The following is a 17273-nucleotide window of genomic DNA, read 5'->3' on the forward strand; positions in this document are numbered from 1 at the left end:
TAAACATATTTTAAAAAATAAATTGCAGCCATAGAATCATAGAGATATACAGCATGGAAACATACCCATCGGTCCAACCCATCACCATGCCGACCAGATATCCCAACCCAATCTGGTCCCACCTGCCAGCACCCGGCCCATATCCCTCCAAACCCTTCCTATTCATATACCCATCCAAATGCCTCTTAAATGTTGCAATTGTACCAGCCTCCACCACATTCTCTGGCAGCTCATTCCATACACATACCACCCTCTGTGTGAAAAAGCTGCCCCTTTGGTCTCTTTTATATATTTTCCCTCTCAACCTAAACCTATGCCCTCTAGTTCTGGACTCCCCCACCCCAGAGAAAAGACTTTATCTATTTATCCTATCCATGCCCCTCATAATTTTACAAACCTCTATAAGGTCACCCCTCAGCTTTCAATGCTCCAGGGAAAACAGCCCCAGCCTGTCCAGCCTCTTCCTATAGTTCAGATCCTCTAAACCTGGCAACCTCCTTGTAAATATTTTCTGAACCCTTTCAAGTTTCACAACATCTTTCCAATAGGAAGGAAACCGGAATTGCATGCAATATTCCAACAGTGGCCTAACCAATCTTCTGTACAGCCGCAACATGACCTCCCAACTCCTGTACTCAATACTCTGACCAATAAAGGAAAGCATACCAAGCACCTTCTTCACTATCCTATCTACCTGCGACTCCACTTTCAAGGAGCTATGAACCTGCACTCCAAGGTCTCTTTGTTCAGCAACACTCCCAAGGACCTTACCATTAAGTGTATACGTTCTGATAAGATTTGCTTTCCCAAATGCAGCACCTCGCATTTATCTGAATTAAACTCCATCAGCAACTTCTCAGCCCATTGGCCCATCTAGTCCAGATCCTGTTGTAATCTGAGGTAACCCTCTTCGCTGTCCACTACACCTCCAACTTTGGTGTTATCTGCAAACTTACTAACTGCACCTCTTATGCTTGCATCCAAATCATTTATGTAAATGACAAAAAGTAGAGGACCCAGCACCGATCCTTGTGGCACTCCACTGGTCACAGGCCTCCAGTCTGAAAAACAACCCTCCACCACCACCCTCTGTCTTCTACCTTTGAGCCAGTTCTGTATCCTAATGGCTAGTTCTCCCTGTATTCCGTGAGATCTAACCTTGCTAATCAGTCTCCCATGGGGAACCTTGTCGAATGCCTTACTGAAGTCCATATAGATCACATCTACCGCTCTGTCCTCATCAATCCTCTTTATTACTTCCTCAAAAAACTCAATCAAATTTGTGAGACATGATTTCCCACGCACAAAGCCATGTTGACTATCCCTAATCAGTCCTTGCCTTTCCAAATACATGTACACCCTGTCCGTCAGGATTCCCTCCAACAACTTGCCCACCACTGACATCAGGCTCACTGGTCTGTAGTTCCCTGGCTTGTCCTTATTACCCTTCTTAAACAGTGGCACCACGTTAGCCAACTTCCAGTCTTCTGGCACCTCACCTGTGACTATCGATGATACAAATATCAGAGCAAGAGGCCCAGCAATCACGTCTCCAGCTTCCCACAGAGTTCTAGGGTACACCTGATCAGGTCCTGGGGATTTATCCACCTTTAACAGTTTCAAGACATCCAGCACTTCCTTCTCTATAATTTGGACATTTTGCAACAAGGTGTCACCATCTATTTCCCTACAGTCTATATCTTTCACATCCTTTTCTACAGTAAATACTGATGCAAAGTACTCATTTAGTATCTCCCCCATTTTCTGTGGCTCCACACAAAGGCTGCCTTGCTGATCTTTGAGGGGCCCTATTCTCTCCCTAGTTACCCTTTTGCCCTTAACGTATTTGCAAAAATCCTTTGGATTCTCCTTATATCTACTTGCCAAAGCTATCTCATGTCCCCTTTTTGCCGTCCTGATTTCCCTCTTAAGTATATTCCTACTGCCTTTATACTCTAAGGATTCACTCGATCTATCCTGTCTATACCTTACATATGCTTCCTTCTTTTTCTTAACCAAACCCTCAATTTCTTTAGTCATCTAGCATTCCCTATACCTACCAGCCTTTCCTTTCACCCTGACAGGAATATACTTTCTCTGGATTCTTATCTCATTTCTGAAGGCTTCCCATTTTCCAGCCGTCCCTTTACTTGCGAACATCTGCCTCCAATCAGCTTTTGAAAGTTCTTGCCTAATACCGTCAAAATTGGCCTTTCTCCAATTTAGAACTTCAACTTTTAGATCTGATCTATCCTTTTCCATCACTATTTTAAATCTAACATAATTATGGTCACTGGCCCCAAAGTGCTCCCCCACTGACACCTCAGTCACCTGCCCTGCCTTATTTCCCAAGAGTAGGTCAAGTTTTGCACCTTGGTTACCTACCTTTCAGCCCAACAAGTACACACCGACCCTCCGAAGAGCAACCCATCCAGGCCCATTCCCCAACATTTACCCTGACTAATGCACCTAACACTACGGGCAATTTAGTATGGCCAATTCGCCTAATCTGCACATCTTTGAACTGTGGGAGGAAACCGGAGCACCAGGAGGAAACCCATGCAGACACAGGGAGAATGTGTAAGCTCCACACAGCTAGTTGCCCAAGGCGGGAATTGAACCCGGGTCCCTGGCGCTGTGAGGCAGCAGTGCTAACCACTGAGCCACTGTTCCGCTTCACGTAGGTATATCCACATACTGAATCAGAAAATTATCTTGTATACACTTAACAAATTCCTCTCCATCTAAACTCTTAACACTATGGCAGTCCTATGTTTGGAAACTTAAAATCCCCTACCATAATCACCTTATTATTCTTATAGGTAGCTGAGATCTCCTTACAAAGTTGTTTCTCAATTTCCTTCTGATTATTAGGGGCTCTATAATACAATCCCAATAGGGTGATCATCCCTTTCTTATTTCTCAGTTCCACCCAAATGACTTCCCTGGATGTATTTCCAGGAATATCCTCCCTTCGTACAGCTGTAATGCTATCCCTTATCAAAAATGCCACTCCCCCTCCTCTCTTGCCTCCCTTTCTATCCTTCTTGTAGCATTTGTATCCTGGAACATTAAGCTGCCAGTCCTGCCCATCCCTGAGCCATGTTTCTATAATTGTATTGATATCCCAGTCCCATGTTCCTAACCATGCCCTGAGTTCATCTGCCTTCCCTGTTAGGCCCCTTGATTTGAAATAAATGCAGTTTAATTTATTAGTCCAACCTTATCCCTGCCTGCCCTGACTGTTTGACTCGCTCCTTTTCCCAACTGTACCAGTCTCAGATTGATTTCTTTCCTCACATCTCCCTGGGTCCCCCCACCCCCCACCTTACTAGTTTAAATCCCCCCGAGCAGCTCTAGCAAATTCTCCTCCTGCCAGTATATTAGTCCCCTTCCAATTTAGGTGCAATCTTTACTTCTTGTACAGGTCAATTCTACCCCAAAAGAGATTCCAATGATCCAAAAATGTGAATCCTTCCCCCATACACCAGCTGCTCATCCATGCATTCATCTGCTCTATCCTCCTATTCCTGCCCTCACTAGCTCATAGCACTGGGAGTAAGCCAGATATTACTATTCTCGAGGACCTCCTTTTTGAATTCCTACCTAACTCTCTAATCTCCCTTCAGAATCTCAACCTTTTCCCTTCCTATGTCATTGGTTCCAATGTGGCCCCTCTCCCCCGTGAGAACATTCTGCACCCTCTCTGAGACATCCTTGATCCTGGCACCAGGGAAGCAACACACCATTCTGCTTTTTCTCTGCTGGCCACAGCAACATCTGTCTATAACTCAGACTAGAGAATCCCCTAACACCATTGATCTCTTGGAACCTGACATACCCCTCATTGAATAGAGCCTGTCTCAATACCAGAAACGTGGCTGTTCATGCTATGTTCCCCTGAGAATCCATTCCCCCCTACATTTTCCAAAACAGCATACTTGTTTGAAATGGGTATATCCACAAAAGACTCCTGCACTAGCTGCCTACCTCTCTTACCTTTCCTGGAGTTAACCCATCTATGTGACTGTATCAGAGACTTTCCCCCTTTCCTATAACTGCCGTCCATCACATACTGTTGCTGTTGCAAATTCCTCATTGCTTCTAACTGTCTCTCCAACCGATCCAATTGATCTGATAAGATTCGCAGCCAATAGCATTTATGGCTGATATAATCTGCTGTAACCCTTAAACTCTCTTTAAACTCCCACATCTGACAAGAAGCGCATATCACTCTACTAAAGGCCATTTTTGCTTCTTCACAATCTACAGATGCAGAAAATAACACCGTCTTATTCCTCTACAAACGCTGCGCCAGGTTAAATGTATAGTTATGGCTTATATTTTAAGTTTAATCAAGACACATATCTCCAAAAACATATAATCAAGAAAGAACCCACTCTACTCACTACTGCAGACTTTCTGTAGGTCACACTAAAAACAACAATATACTTATCTGCTTCTATGCTGTGAACTTCACCCAACATTTCCTCCAAGATCAGTTATGATTTTCACTGTTTGTTAATTTTCCCAGACGCACTCTAATGTCCAGTGATACATGAATTTAAACAGCAAAGGCAGTACTGTACAGGTACACTGCTGTGTCAGTTTCTTTCTTTCTTTCTCTCTTTCTCCTGCACTGACCTCACCATGTGCTTTCTTTGTCTGTTCTTCTCCCTTTTAAAACTGGTATTGTTTTGACTTTTTTTCCCCAAAGTTCCAAAACAATGCAACAGCATATAAAACAGTAATTGCTGCTCCTGGAATTTAAAGAAATCACCTTCAGCACCTAAAATGCCTCAAAAAAGGAGCAGCTGTTACAGCCAGAAATTTTTCCCGTCCTCCATCTTGGATTACCCAGAATCATTGTGTATTACATATCGGATTCAAACACACTGTGCTCGTTTGCTTATGTGGTCACTTGCTTATCTTGTAACCTTGCCCCTGAATTCACTGAATTCTGCTAAGGTTCTGCCCTATTTACTCCTATTGGTTAGCAATTAACAATGCCTCCGTAGTTTGGGTGGTGTGTCTTTCGTGATGCAGAGAGTCAATCACCTTAAAACATCTTATTTTATGGTTTTGTATTATAAGTTTCTTTACTTTTGTACAAAGGTCCTTTTTTACCAATCCACTCTCAAGCACTCTATATTTACTACTACCCTGCATTTCACTCATTCATTCAGAAAACTGTGGTCTCTCCACTCCCCAGTGTACTATGTCACCTGAAACTATGAAAAGATTATAATACTAATCCCCCTTCAGAACCATCTACTGGGACTTGAATAGCTTGCAGGACATAAACCAGATTTTCTCCGTCAGCATGTTAGATACATTTTGAGTAGAGCCTCTGTTCCCTTTAAGAAAGTTACTATCAAAATGATGTTTCTGTGAAACTGAATGAATGAATGAACAAACTGGGAATAGAGAGTGAAATCTCAAGACCCAGTTGCAGTAATCAGTTTACTACCCTCTCTGCTTTTATTAAGTGCACATATAATTTCTGATTTGGTTAAATCTCATAAGCCTGATATTTTTCCTAGTTTTCTTGACCCTAAAAGGACCCCTCATTCCCCTACTACAGTCCCCAATTCTACATTCTACATCCAAAACCTTCTTTCTGCTTCTACAATATCTCTCCCTTTAAGAAATCTATATGTTTCTTTGAGATTCTTCTAAATCCCAGAGAGTGCCGGTACAATATCCTCAGACTTTCCTCATAGGACGGTCTCAGCAACCCTGGAATCAGTTTGGTGAAACTACATTGCACTCTCTGAATTGCAGGTATATCCTTCCTTTGGCAAGGGGACTATAATTGCACATAAAACCCCAGGTGCAGTCTAATCAGTAGTTTACTATACAATTGAAGAAAGACTTATTTGCTCCTGTACTTAAATCCTTTTGCAATAAAGGTTAACATTCTGATTTGCTGACTGCATTGTATGCCAGTTTTCAGTGACTTGAGGGTCAAGGATACCTAGGCCCCTTTGGATATACAGCAAGCTTTGTTTTAACTAGCACCTTTGTGAACCAGCACTCTCGATAAACCAGCAAAAGATACACACCTCAAATACCAGAGGTGTCTTGCATTATCACAATCTCTGATATGTTGAGTAGTCAGCTGAGGGTGCGAGCAAGAAGATTTTCTGCAAGTAAGTTGTATTTGAGGCAAAATTGCATTATTATTTAGGTGATTCATGTGGTAAATAAAGTATAACAATGATATGTACACCCCCTGCATTATGTTTCTACTTAGTGTATGTTTCTACATTGATTATATAGGCCTCTTGATCAATCATAATATTGATCGACCGCTGATGCCATAGGTGCTGGTTAATGACAAGTTTGCTGTAATACTTTCTGATCTCTCACCATTTAAGAAATGCTCTACTCCTTTGTTCTTTCCACAAATAAGAGAACAGCCTCACACATATTAATATTACATTCCATACGCAATGATCTTGCCCACTCACTAGCTTATCTGAATCACCTTGAAGTCCGCTTTGCATCCTTCTCACAAGTTGCATGCCCGCCAACTTTTGTGTCATCGGCAAGCTTTGAAGTTTTACAATTGGTCCCCACATCCAAATCAGTGATATAGATTCTGAACAGCTGGGGTCTAAGCATTGATCCTTGTGGTAGTCCACTGATTAGACCCTGCTAACCTGTAAAAAGCAACCCTCTCATTCTTATTTCCCGCTTTCTGCCTGTTAACCACCCTTCAACCTATGCCAGTATTTTAACCCAATCCAAAGAACTTTACCTTTTTTTGGTTACCTCCTGTGTATAACTTAAGCAAACTTCTGCTGAAAATTCAAATTTGTTCCCCCATTATCGACTATGCTCGTTACATCCTCAAAAAACTCTTAGCAGGTTTATCAAACATGATTTCTCTTCCAAACACCCATGTTGGTGATGTGCAATCAGACAGTTTCTTTTTAAATTTCCAGCAATCGCACCCTTTATAATAGGTTATAGTATTTTCACTATTATTCATTTCAGAGTAACAGGTCTAGAGTTCCCTATTTACTCCCTCCTTTTTTAAACAGTTGGGTTACATTTGCAACTTTGCCAATGCATTATTGGGCAGGCATCGATGCATCAGTAATGGTCTAGCTCTCCTCTGGTGTTGTCATATTAAATGTGACTTCTGCCTCTTTGTGATTTCCAACGAGTCATATTTACAGTGACTCCGGACAAAAAACCTCTGCAACTGATCTCTGTGAGTCACAGTGAATGGTCCTGGTGGAATGCTCATTAAAAACAGAGGTGGTCCTTCTGAGAGTAGTTCAGCAGCTGAAGTACCATTGGGATGAGGCCGGTCTGGCCTAACTCCCAAAATTTGCACCTAGCTCCCAGTGCAAGAGCCTGCCTAGTAGCCAATCAAACATTCTGTGGATATTTCACAGGGCAACCAGAGGTCAGAAATTCCTCAACATGTAAAGATAAAAATTTTAACCTTTACATACTACAGGAATTTCGGGGTCTATATTTTTAGCCATGATTTTAACTCTGCGATGAATGTGGAGCTGAGATGATGTAGTGCCAAACTGACTTAAGACATGGTCCATTTTTACTCCCAGTCCTCATAACACTCAATTTTCATTTTGTTTGAATAGCAGGTTTGGATTCCTAGTGGTCTAATTTATTCTGAAACTCACTGAACACCAGTTACCTTCCTCCCTAAAAAAAAACGGTGATGTATTTGTTTATTGTTGTTTTCCTTTCTTGTCATGAAGAGCCCTTTTGGAAGAAAAGGTGGCAACGATTCAGTGTGTGGCTGCCAGACTGACCACAGAACTTGTCAGTCAGATCCGGGTTAGTAATGCCTATTTTTATTAATGACACCATAGGCACCAAGTATCATAAAGCAATCTGTGTTTTAAGCAGTAGTTGTACCTAAACATAATGGTGAGGGAAAATTACAATAGTTTTACAGTTAGCTCAAACTAATTGCCTACTCCTGCATCCGAGATACTAACGAACAATGAGGTTCAGGAATTTGGCAACATTTCTTTCCTAGAAGGAAGAGAAATACAATTGCTGGTACAAAAATCGAAGTTGCTGGAAAAGCTCAGTAGGCCTGGCAGCATCTGTAGAGAGAAATCAGTGTTAACGTTTTGGGTCCAGTGACCCTTTCTTAGTTCTGAGACTGGACCCGAAACGTTAACTCTGATTTCTCTTCACAGTTGCTGCCAGACCGGTTAAACTTTTCCAGTAGCTTCTGTTTTTGTTTCTGATTTCTAGCATCTACAGTTCTGTCATTTTTTGCAATTGCTGGAGGTTCAATATCGTAAAAAGATGTGAAGTAAGAAGCAATTGTCACAGTGGAAGGGGTGGGGTTTAGGATGGTGGTAAATATAGCTTTGTCTATCTAAGGTAACATGGTTTTGAATATTTTTCTCATTAAGAAAACCCTGCCAACCATCGAAAAAGAGGTTCGATGCAAAATTGCTGAAACGAGTAGGGAACTGGAGTTGATGGGATCAGGTGTACCAGAGGAGGATGAAGAGAGAGTCCCTTTCCTCATTGATGTAAGTGCACAAGAGCTTTCTTTTTATTGAGACCTCAATCAAAGAAGAGCTTCGGCTTTTCCACAAGAGTGACATCTTGGATTGACATACATCAGTTTGACGAGTGAGCAAATATTAATAACTGATGGCAAGATCGAGTTTGATGGTGAGCATTTTGCACTGAATTTTCAAAATTGATTCTGGATTATTGAGAACTATAGCTGACACTGTTTAGCATTAGGAAGGAGATGTCTGTAAGTCTATTGGAATTTTCCTTACTCTGGCATGAGGTTTGGCCAAAGTTGATAAGCTATAGCAGGATAATGCTCAATGTGATAGAAACACAGAGAATGCTGGAGAACCTCGGCAGGTCTGGGAGAGAGAAAAACGTAGTTCTTGTTTTGAGTCTGGATTTCAAAATTTAATGTGATAGAATGGCAGTATTCTGTTGGGTATTCAAAACCATCTTAATAGCAGCATAATGGCACTTCCTGTCATTAGCTTATTATTTCCTGATCTCAATTGAATTCTCATCTTAAATTCTCAAATGCAGGAATTTTGAACTTGTTATTGCTGGGCAACAGTTATGTCTGAGCAATGTAACATTGCATGACAGCACTAGACTACAGCTGTCCTTATAATTCCCTTGTCAGATCCACCCACCGCCCCCGCCCCCCCAGCCCACATCCCACTACCAGCACTTTCCCCTGCCACTGCAGGAAGTGCAAAACCTGCGCCAACACCTCCCTCCTCACCTCCGTCCAAGACCCCAAAGGATCCTTCCGCATCCAACAGAAATGTACCCTTACCTCCACCAATGTCATCTACTGTATCTGGTGCACCCGATGTGGTCTCCTCTACATTGGAGAGACAGGACGCCAACTTGTGGATTGTTTCGGAGAACATCCATCAACCAACCCCACCGCCCCTTGGCTGAACACTTCAACTCCCCCTCCCACTCCGCCAAAGACATGCAGGTCCTGGGCCACTTCCATCGCCAAATCTTTACCACCAACACTGGAGGGAAGGACGTCTTATATTCCGCCTTGGGACACTGCAACCACAGAGGATCAACGTGGATTTCATCAGTTTCCTCATTTCCCCTCCCCTCACATTATCTCAGTCCCTAGCCTCCAACTTGCCTCCACCCTCTTGACCTGTCCATTGCCTTTCCCAGCTATCCGTTCCACTCTCATCTCCGACCTATCACGTTCTCCCCCACCTTCATCTACCTATCGCATTCACAGCTGCCTTCTCCCAGCCCACCCCCCTCTCATTTATCTCTCAGCTCCTTCCCCCCCCGCCCCCGGCCCACAAGCCTAATTCCTGATAAAGGGCTTATGCCTGAAATGTCAACTCTCCTAACTCTCCTGACCTGCTATGCTTTTCCAGCACCTGACTCTGATTTCCAGTATCTGCAGTCTTCACTTTCTGTCCTTATAATTACCCCTGCATACAGTGAGAGAGTGTTATTTTCCCTTGAACCAGAAATCTTCATTTTACCAAGTACTAATACGGTTATAATCTCCAGGTAAAAACAATGACTGTAGATGCTGGAAACCAGATTCTGGATTAGTGATGCTGGAAGAGCAACAGCAGTTCAGGCAGCATCCGAGGAGCAGTAAAATCGACGTTTCGGGCAAAAGCCCTTCATCAGGAGGTTCTAATCTCCAGATTACTCCAGTGCATTGCGCTATTGAAGTGTTAGAATAGGACGATGACCGCGTGGCTAAAGGGATGGTATAGGAAGGATAGCTTCAGATTTTTAGATCATTGAGACAGTTCCTGGGGTAGGTGGAATCTGTACAGGCTGGATGTGTTGCCCCTGAACAGGAATGAGTCCTAATTCCTTGCTGGAAGGCTTGTTCATGTTGTTAGGGAGGTCCGGCAGGGGGATGGGGCAGAACGTCAATGTAAAGTTGGCAGCAAGATCCAATCCGATATAGAAGAAAAAATACTAGGATAGGCGGAGAATTCATGGGTGCGTTAAGGCACATGGGAGAACCGGGAAACTAAATTGTATCAAATTTAATGCAAGGAGCTTGATGGTAAGGCTGATGAATTTAAAGCATTGATCGGCACGTGGGAATATGATGTTATTGCAATCACTGAGACATGTTTATGGGAAAGACAGGACCAGCAGCTCAACATTCCAGGGTATAGAAGTTTCAAGAATGATGTGAGGGTGGGGATGTAAGAGATTTGGGGCATTACATTATTGATGAAGGACACCATCACTGCAGTATTGAGGGAGGATATTTTAGGCTCTTCAAAAGAGGCCACCTGGGAAGAAATAATAAATATAAATATATGCTCTAGAACCTCACAATTTCAATTGAAATCCCCAGCTATGTTATCTTTTTCTTTGTGAATACAGATGCAAAGTATGTATTCAAGATCACTTCAACTCCACTAGCTCCACACACATGTTGCCCCTTTGGTCTCTAATGGGCCCCATTTTCCTCCCTGGCAATCCTCTTGTTCTTAATATACTTATGAAATGTCTTTGCTGGGATTATACTGCATGCCTCCCAATAGTTAGGGGGAGATGGAGGAACAGATATACAAACAAATCATAGAAAGGTGTGAGAGGAATCAAGTCAGAGTAACAGCAAATTTCAACTGTGCTAACATTAACTGGGATCACCTTAGTGCTAAAGGATTAGACAGAATGGAAGTTTTAAAGCTCACTCAAGAAACCATTCTGTGCCAGTATTTGAACAGTCTTACTAGAGATGGGGCAGTGATAGACCTAACCCGAGGGGCTGTAGTGTCATTGGGTGAGCATTTTGGGAATAGTGACCATAACTCTTAAGTTTCAAAGTCCTTATGGAAATTGATTCAAATAGTGCAGAAGTGAAGCGTCTAAATTGGGGAAAGGCCAATTTCAATATCATTAGACAGGATCCAGCAAATGTAGACTATGAGCAGCTCCTTGCAGTAAGTCTCCATTTGGAATGTGGGATCTATGAAAAGCACTTCCTGTGAAAGAAGAGGCAAGGGCAGCAAGTCCAGAAAAACATGGAATATCGATTTTTTGATAAAGAAAAAGGAAGCATATGTCAAATTCAGTGCATTTGAATACAGAACTCTTTCGAGGAGTACAGTGAGTGTGGGGGGGGGGGGGTGGGGTGCTTTAAAAATGAAATTAGAAGGACAAGGCTGCCTTTCTAAGAGAGGCTGTGAAGTATTTTTGGCAGAAGGGAAATACAGAAAACCACAAGGCATTTTATAAGTAAGTTAAGGACAAGAGGATTACATAGAACATAGAAGAATACAGCGCAGTACAGGCCCTTCGGCCCTCGATGTTGCACTGATCCAAGCCCACCTAACCTACACTAGCCCACTATCCTCCATATGCCTATCCAATGCCCGCTTAAATGCCCATAATGAGGGAGAGTCCACCACTGCTATTGGCAGGGCATTCCATGAACTCACGACTCGCTGAGTAAAGAACCTACCCCTAACATCTGTCCTATACCTACCCCCCCCTTAATTTAAAGCTATGCCCCCTTGTAATAGCTGACTCCATACATGGAAAGAGATTCTCACTGTCGACCCTATCTAAACCCCTAATCATCTTGTACGCCTCTATCAAGTCACCCCTAAACCTTCTTTTCTCCAATGAAAACAACCCCAAGTGCCTCAGCCTTTCCTCATACGATCTTCCTACCATACCAGGCAACATCCTGGTAAACCTCCTCTGCACCCGTTCCAGTGCCTCCACATCCTTCCTATAGTATGGCGACCAAAACTGCACACAATACTCCAGATGTGGCCGCACCAGAGTCTTATACAACTGCAACATGACCTCTGGACTCCGGAACTCAATTCCTCTACCAATAAAAGCCAGTACGCCATATGCCTTCTTCACCGCACTATTTACCTGGGTGGCAACTTTCAAAGATCTGTGTACATGGACACCAAGATCCCTCTGCTCATCCACACTACCAAGTATCCGACCATTACCAGGGAGAAATATGGGGCCTATTAGACACCAAAAGGGCAACTAGGTGTGGTGCCAATGGATGTGCAGAGGTCTTAAAAAGTACTTTGCATCTGTCCTTTCCTTTATGAATATAATGTAGGGAGGAATTTCATTTGCAATGGTGAGGTTCTAGAGCATATTAAAATTACAAAGGAGGAGATAGTAGATTTGGGCATAAAGGTACATAAATCCCTTGGGCCTGATGATTTGTATCCCAGGCTGCTATGGGAAGAGATTGCTGGAGACCTGATGGAAATATTTAATACTTTACTGACCCCAGGGGCAGTATCAGATGACAGGAAGATAGACAATGTGGTTCCTTTGTTGAAAAGTAGCAGCAGGGATAGACCAGGTAGTTAGACCAGTTAGCCTGATGTCAGTGATAGGGAAATGTTTGGGAAGAATTCTGAGGGACAGGATCAAAATGTCGCAAGGCAGGGATAGTCAGCACAGATTTATTTAGAGGGAGATCATGTCTTGACTAATTTACTTGATATTTTTGGAAATATAAATATATTATGATCATGCATTATATGTGGTTTACATAGATGTTAGTAAGTCTTTGACAAGCTGCCAAATGGAAAGTTGGTCCAAAAGCTAAGAGCCCATGGGATTCAAGGCAAATTGGCAAACTGGATTCAAAATTTCCTTGCAAACAGAAAGCTAAGAGTAATGGTGGAGGGTTGTTTTTGTAATTGGAAACCTGTGACTGTCTGTACCACAGGAATCAGTGCTGTGCATCTTGCTGTTTCTTATTTTCATTAATGACTTGAATGTAAATTTGTACGTTTGTAAATGATATGAAAATTGGTGGTATTGTTGACAGTGAGGAGGATGGTCTCGGCCTATTGTCTGATATTGATCAGCTGGCAAATTGGGCAGAGCAATGGCAGTTGGAGTTTAATCCTGATAAATATGAAGTGGTGTATTTTTGGAGGTCGAATAAAGGGAGGATTTACACAATGAATGGTGGGTCTGCAGGGAGTACTGAGGAACAAAGGGACCTTGATGTACAAGTCCATAGATCCCTGAAGGTGTCAGCATAGACAGACAGGGTGAAGGTTACATGCAGGATACTTGTCTTCATTAGCCAGGGGATAGAATATAGGGGATATCCTATTGCAGCGGTGTAAAACCATTGCTTAGGCTATAGATGGAATTTTGTGTTGCTACACGAAGGAGAAGGATGTGATAGCACTAAAAAGGGTTCAGGGGATGTTGTCCAGGATGAAATGTCTCAGTTATGAGGAGAGACTGGATAGGCTGGCTTTGTTTTCCTGGGAGCGGAGGCTGAGGGGGGAATCTGATAATTTTGTATATCTCAATAAATGAGAAGCATTGATAGAGTAGATCGTGAGAATCTCTTCCTCATGGTAAACATGTCCAAGACCTGAGTGCACAAGTTTAAGATGAGCAGTAAGTGGTTTAGAGAGGATCAGAGGAAAAGGTTTCCTTTCACCCAGAGAATGAGGATGGTAGAAATATGGAACATGCTGCCTGAGAGGGTGGTGGAGGCTGGTACATTTGCAATATTTAAGAAGCATCTGGATAAGTAATTAAAATGCCTGAGCAGTAAGTGATTTAGTAGGCTATGGATCAAATGCGAGTAAATGGAGTTGGTGTAGTTTAGTGTTTTTGGTCGGCATAGACATGGTGGGCCAAAGGGCCTGTTTCTATGCTGCATTATTCTAAAGAGCTAGCACATTTTTCTTCCTAATTAATTGTGAAGATGCTGAAGAGGAAGTGAAAAATGTTTTTGTAGGTTTGATGCTCAGGTTACAGTTAAAGATGATCATAAACACTAATGTTTCAATGTACTGCAGAAAATTAGAGCTTATGGTGAAGACCTTTCCAACTTAACAATTGGAGAATATTCAAGGGAATATGAGGATAACATGAAAATATACACGGTGGTCCGAAAGAGTTTTGGGAAATGGCATGATCTCCTCGATGACGATCAGACAGAGTGTAAGTGATCAATCAACTTCCATTAACATTGTGATTGTCCAATAAATTTGATCAAGTCTATAAAAGCCTTTCTTGAAAGAATGTGATTCAGGAGTTACTAAAATGTTCACAGCCAATGTTATATCGTGAGAAAACACCAGTCAATTTGTATTCTGTGAGTTCCCATAAATACATGAAGCACCAGGTGACCCGTTGGTAATGGATCATAAATGATCAAGACATTGGAAGAATCCTTGCTGATCTTCTGATGGTGCCGTGGGATACTTTCACGGCTGGCTGAGTCAGCTCAAAGTTCCTCTGCTAAGAGTTGTATCTGACAGTGCAGCACTCCCTTAGCAGTGCACTGAAGAGTTAGCCTAGATTTTGTTCCCAATTCCCAGGATTTCAATTTGATTCCATGAACTTCTGAATCAGTGTATGATCATTAAGCCAAGTTGTTACTGTGGCATTTTATGCATTGTCCTGCCCCATCTCATCCGTCATGAATGGTATTCAGACATCTTAATCATGGCCTCTGGAATTCCCTCAATCATCATTTTTCTCTACATCTTAAAATCTTCCTGAATCTATTTGAGATACTTTGGCATTGTGGTTTTCTCTTAAAGGATTATATATATGTTCTTAGGGGAGTAGAAGCAACTAGACTGCTGATGAATGAAATTTCCCCCCCTCGCCCTGGGACACCCATTTTCTTTAGAGCAAAGGTTGGATGAAATGGCAATTAGGTAAATGTCCCAAGGCGAAAGTGAGGACTGCGGATGCTGGAGACTGGAATCAAGAGTATGGTGCTGGAAAAGCACAGCAGGTCAGGCAGCATCCAAAGAGCAGGAGAGTCAATGTTTTGGGCAAAATATTCCTCCAGGAATGAGGCTTGTGGATTAAGGGGGAGGTGAGGTAATGGGAGGGGGGGGGGTGGGGCTGGGGGGAATGTAGCTGAGAGTGCGATAGGCAGATGGAAGTAGGGGCAGTGGTGATAAGTCAGAGGGGTGGTTGGAGCGGATTGGTGAGAAGGAAGATGAACAGGTTGGGCAGGTTATGAGGGCGGTGCCGAGTTGGAAGGTTGGATCTGGGATAAGGTGGGGGAAGAGGAAATGAGGAAACTGGTGAAAGCCACATTGATGCCATGAGGTGGAAAATGAGGCGTTTTTCCTCCAGCCGTCGGATGGTTAGGGAGTGGCGATGGAGGAGGCACAGTACCTGTATGTGCTTGGCGAAGTGAGAAGGGGAGTTGAAGTGTTCAACCACAGGGCAGTGGGGTTGGTTGATGCGAGGGTCTCGGAGATGTTCTCTGAAGCACTGAGTGAGTAGGCATCCAGTCTCCTCAGCATAGAGGAGATCGCATCTGGAACAACAGGTACAGTAAATTACACGTGTGGAAGTGCAGGTGAAAATTTGATGGATGTGGAAGGCTTCTTTGGGGTCTTGGCAGAGATGCGGGGGAGTTGTGGGTGTTGGTTTTGCAATTCCTGCAGTGGCAGTGGAAGGTGCAGGGAGGGGAGGGTGGGTTGGTGGGGGGGGCATGGACCTGACAAGGGAGTCGTGGAGGGAATGGTCTTTTCGGAAAGTGGATGGGAAATATGTCTCTGATGGCGGGGTCCATTTGTAGGTGGTAGAAATGGCAGTGGATGATGTGATGTATACGGAGGTTGGTAGGGTGGAAGGTGAAGACCGGGAGATTCTGTTCTTGTTGCATTAGGAGGGGTGGGGTTTGAGGGCGAAGGTGCAGGATGTGGATAAAATGCGTTGGAGGGAGGGGAAATTGCGGTCTTTAAAGAATGAGTCAATGTCCCTGTTAAATAAAAGAAAAATGTTCAGTTGCACTGGAGAGTAATAGTCCGCGAAACACAAAAGTCTCACCGGATTTAACAAACAGGTCCAACGATAACATTGTTTTATTTTTGTTTGCAGTCAAAGAAATAATGAGTGACCAAGTGTCAGAGTACACTGAGAGGTCCCGCGGGAGAGAATTGCCCGGATTTACCAATTACAGAATCTTTGAGTCGCTAGCCAAGAATCAGATCATGAAGTTGGAGCCTCCTTCTCTCACCATGCTGAAGGTGATAGCAGGTAATGTAGAGTCCATATGGTACTCATCAAGAAAGATTCTGCATGTTATAGAGAAGGATTTGCATTGTGTAACTCTGGGTCCCCCAAAGCATTTCACAATCAGATGTACCTCGTTGAAGTGTAGTTATTGATATAATGTAGGACACAGGGCATTCAACAGCAAGATCCCACAAATAATAATAATATTGTGGCCACATATGTTGTTACAATGTTAAGAGATGAATATTGACTAAGGCATCAGGAATAACTCCTTGATTCCTCCTTAAAGAATTCTATAGCAATTTTATAAAATAAAGAACTATGGATGCTGGAAATCTGATACTAAAATGGAAGTTTCTGGAGAAAGTCAGTAGGTCTGGCAGCAGAGAGAAAAACGAGACAATGGTTTGAGTTCATTGATGCCCCAAGCTGTGATACATTTGCCACACTATTCATGCACTTGGGATTTGGAAGTTCTGATTTTAGCTGAAGCTAATATAGATCAGATCCACTGTGAAGTCTGGGTTAGTTGATCAGGAGTATTATTTTTGTACTGTTGTGGTCAGTCCCTGAAGATATTCAGACAAGACTTCCAATGTCCTTTTCAAAAACACATACACAACCTTGTTGAATTTTTTAAAAATCTGCACAAATAGGTCATTCATAAAAGATCAGAACATGGACAGCAAAGAGAACATTCAACCCTTTTCTCAGTAATATAGTTTACAGACACTCCATCCCAGTGAAGTATCTCTCCT

General features: G+C 42.8%; 1 protein-coding gene across 3 annotated transcripts in view; it reads left to right on the forward strand.

The window, feature by feature from the left end:
- Positions 1 to 17273, forward strand: part of LOC122555400 (interferon-induced GTP-binding protein Mx3-like) — a 46050-nt gene that overhangs the window by 21724 nt on the left and 7053 nt on the right. For all 3 annotated transcript variants that reach the window (XM_043701371.2, XM_043701372.2, XM_087992493.1), the window contains 4 exons: positions 7740 to 7818; positions 8412 to 8534; positions 14325 to 14469; positions 16378 to 16536. In XM_043701371.2, coding sequence (XP_043557306.2) covers positions 7740 to 7818; positions 8412 to 8534; positions 14325 to 14469; positions 16378 to 16536 — 506 coding nt within the window. The remainder of the gene's footprint in view (positions 1 to 7739; positions 7819 to 8411; positions 8535 to 14324; positions 14470 to 16377; positions 16537 to 17273) is intronic.

The sequence above is a fragment of the Chiloscyllium plagiosum genome, unplaced genomic scaffold (genome assembly GCF_037043375.1).
Source record: "Chiloscyllium plagiosum isolate Xiang-an unplaced genomic scaffold, Cpla_swu_hap1 HiC_scaffold_12, whole genome shotgun sequence".
Taxonomy (NCBI): domain Eukaryota; kingdom Metazoa; phylum Chordata; class Chondrichthyes; order Orectolobiformes; family Hemiscylliidae; genus Chiloscyllium; species Chiloscyllium plagiosum.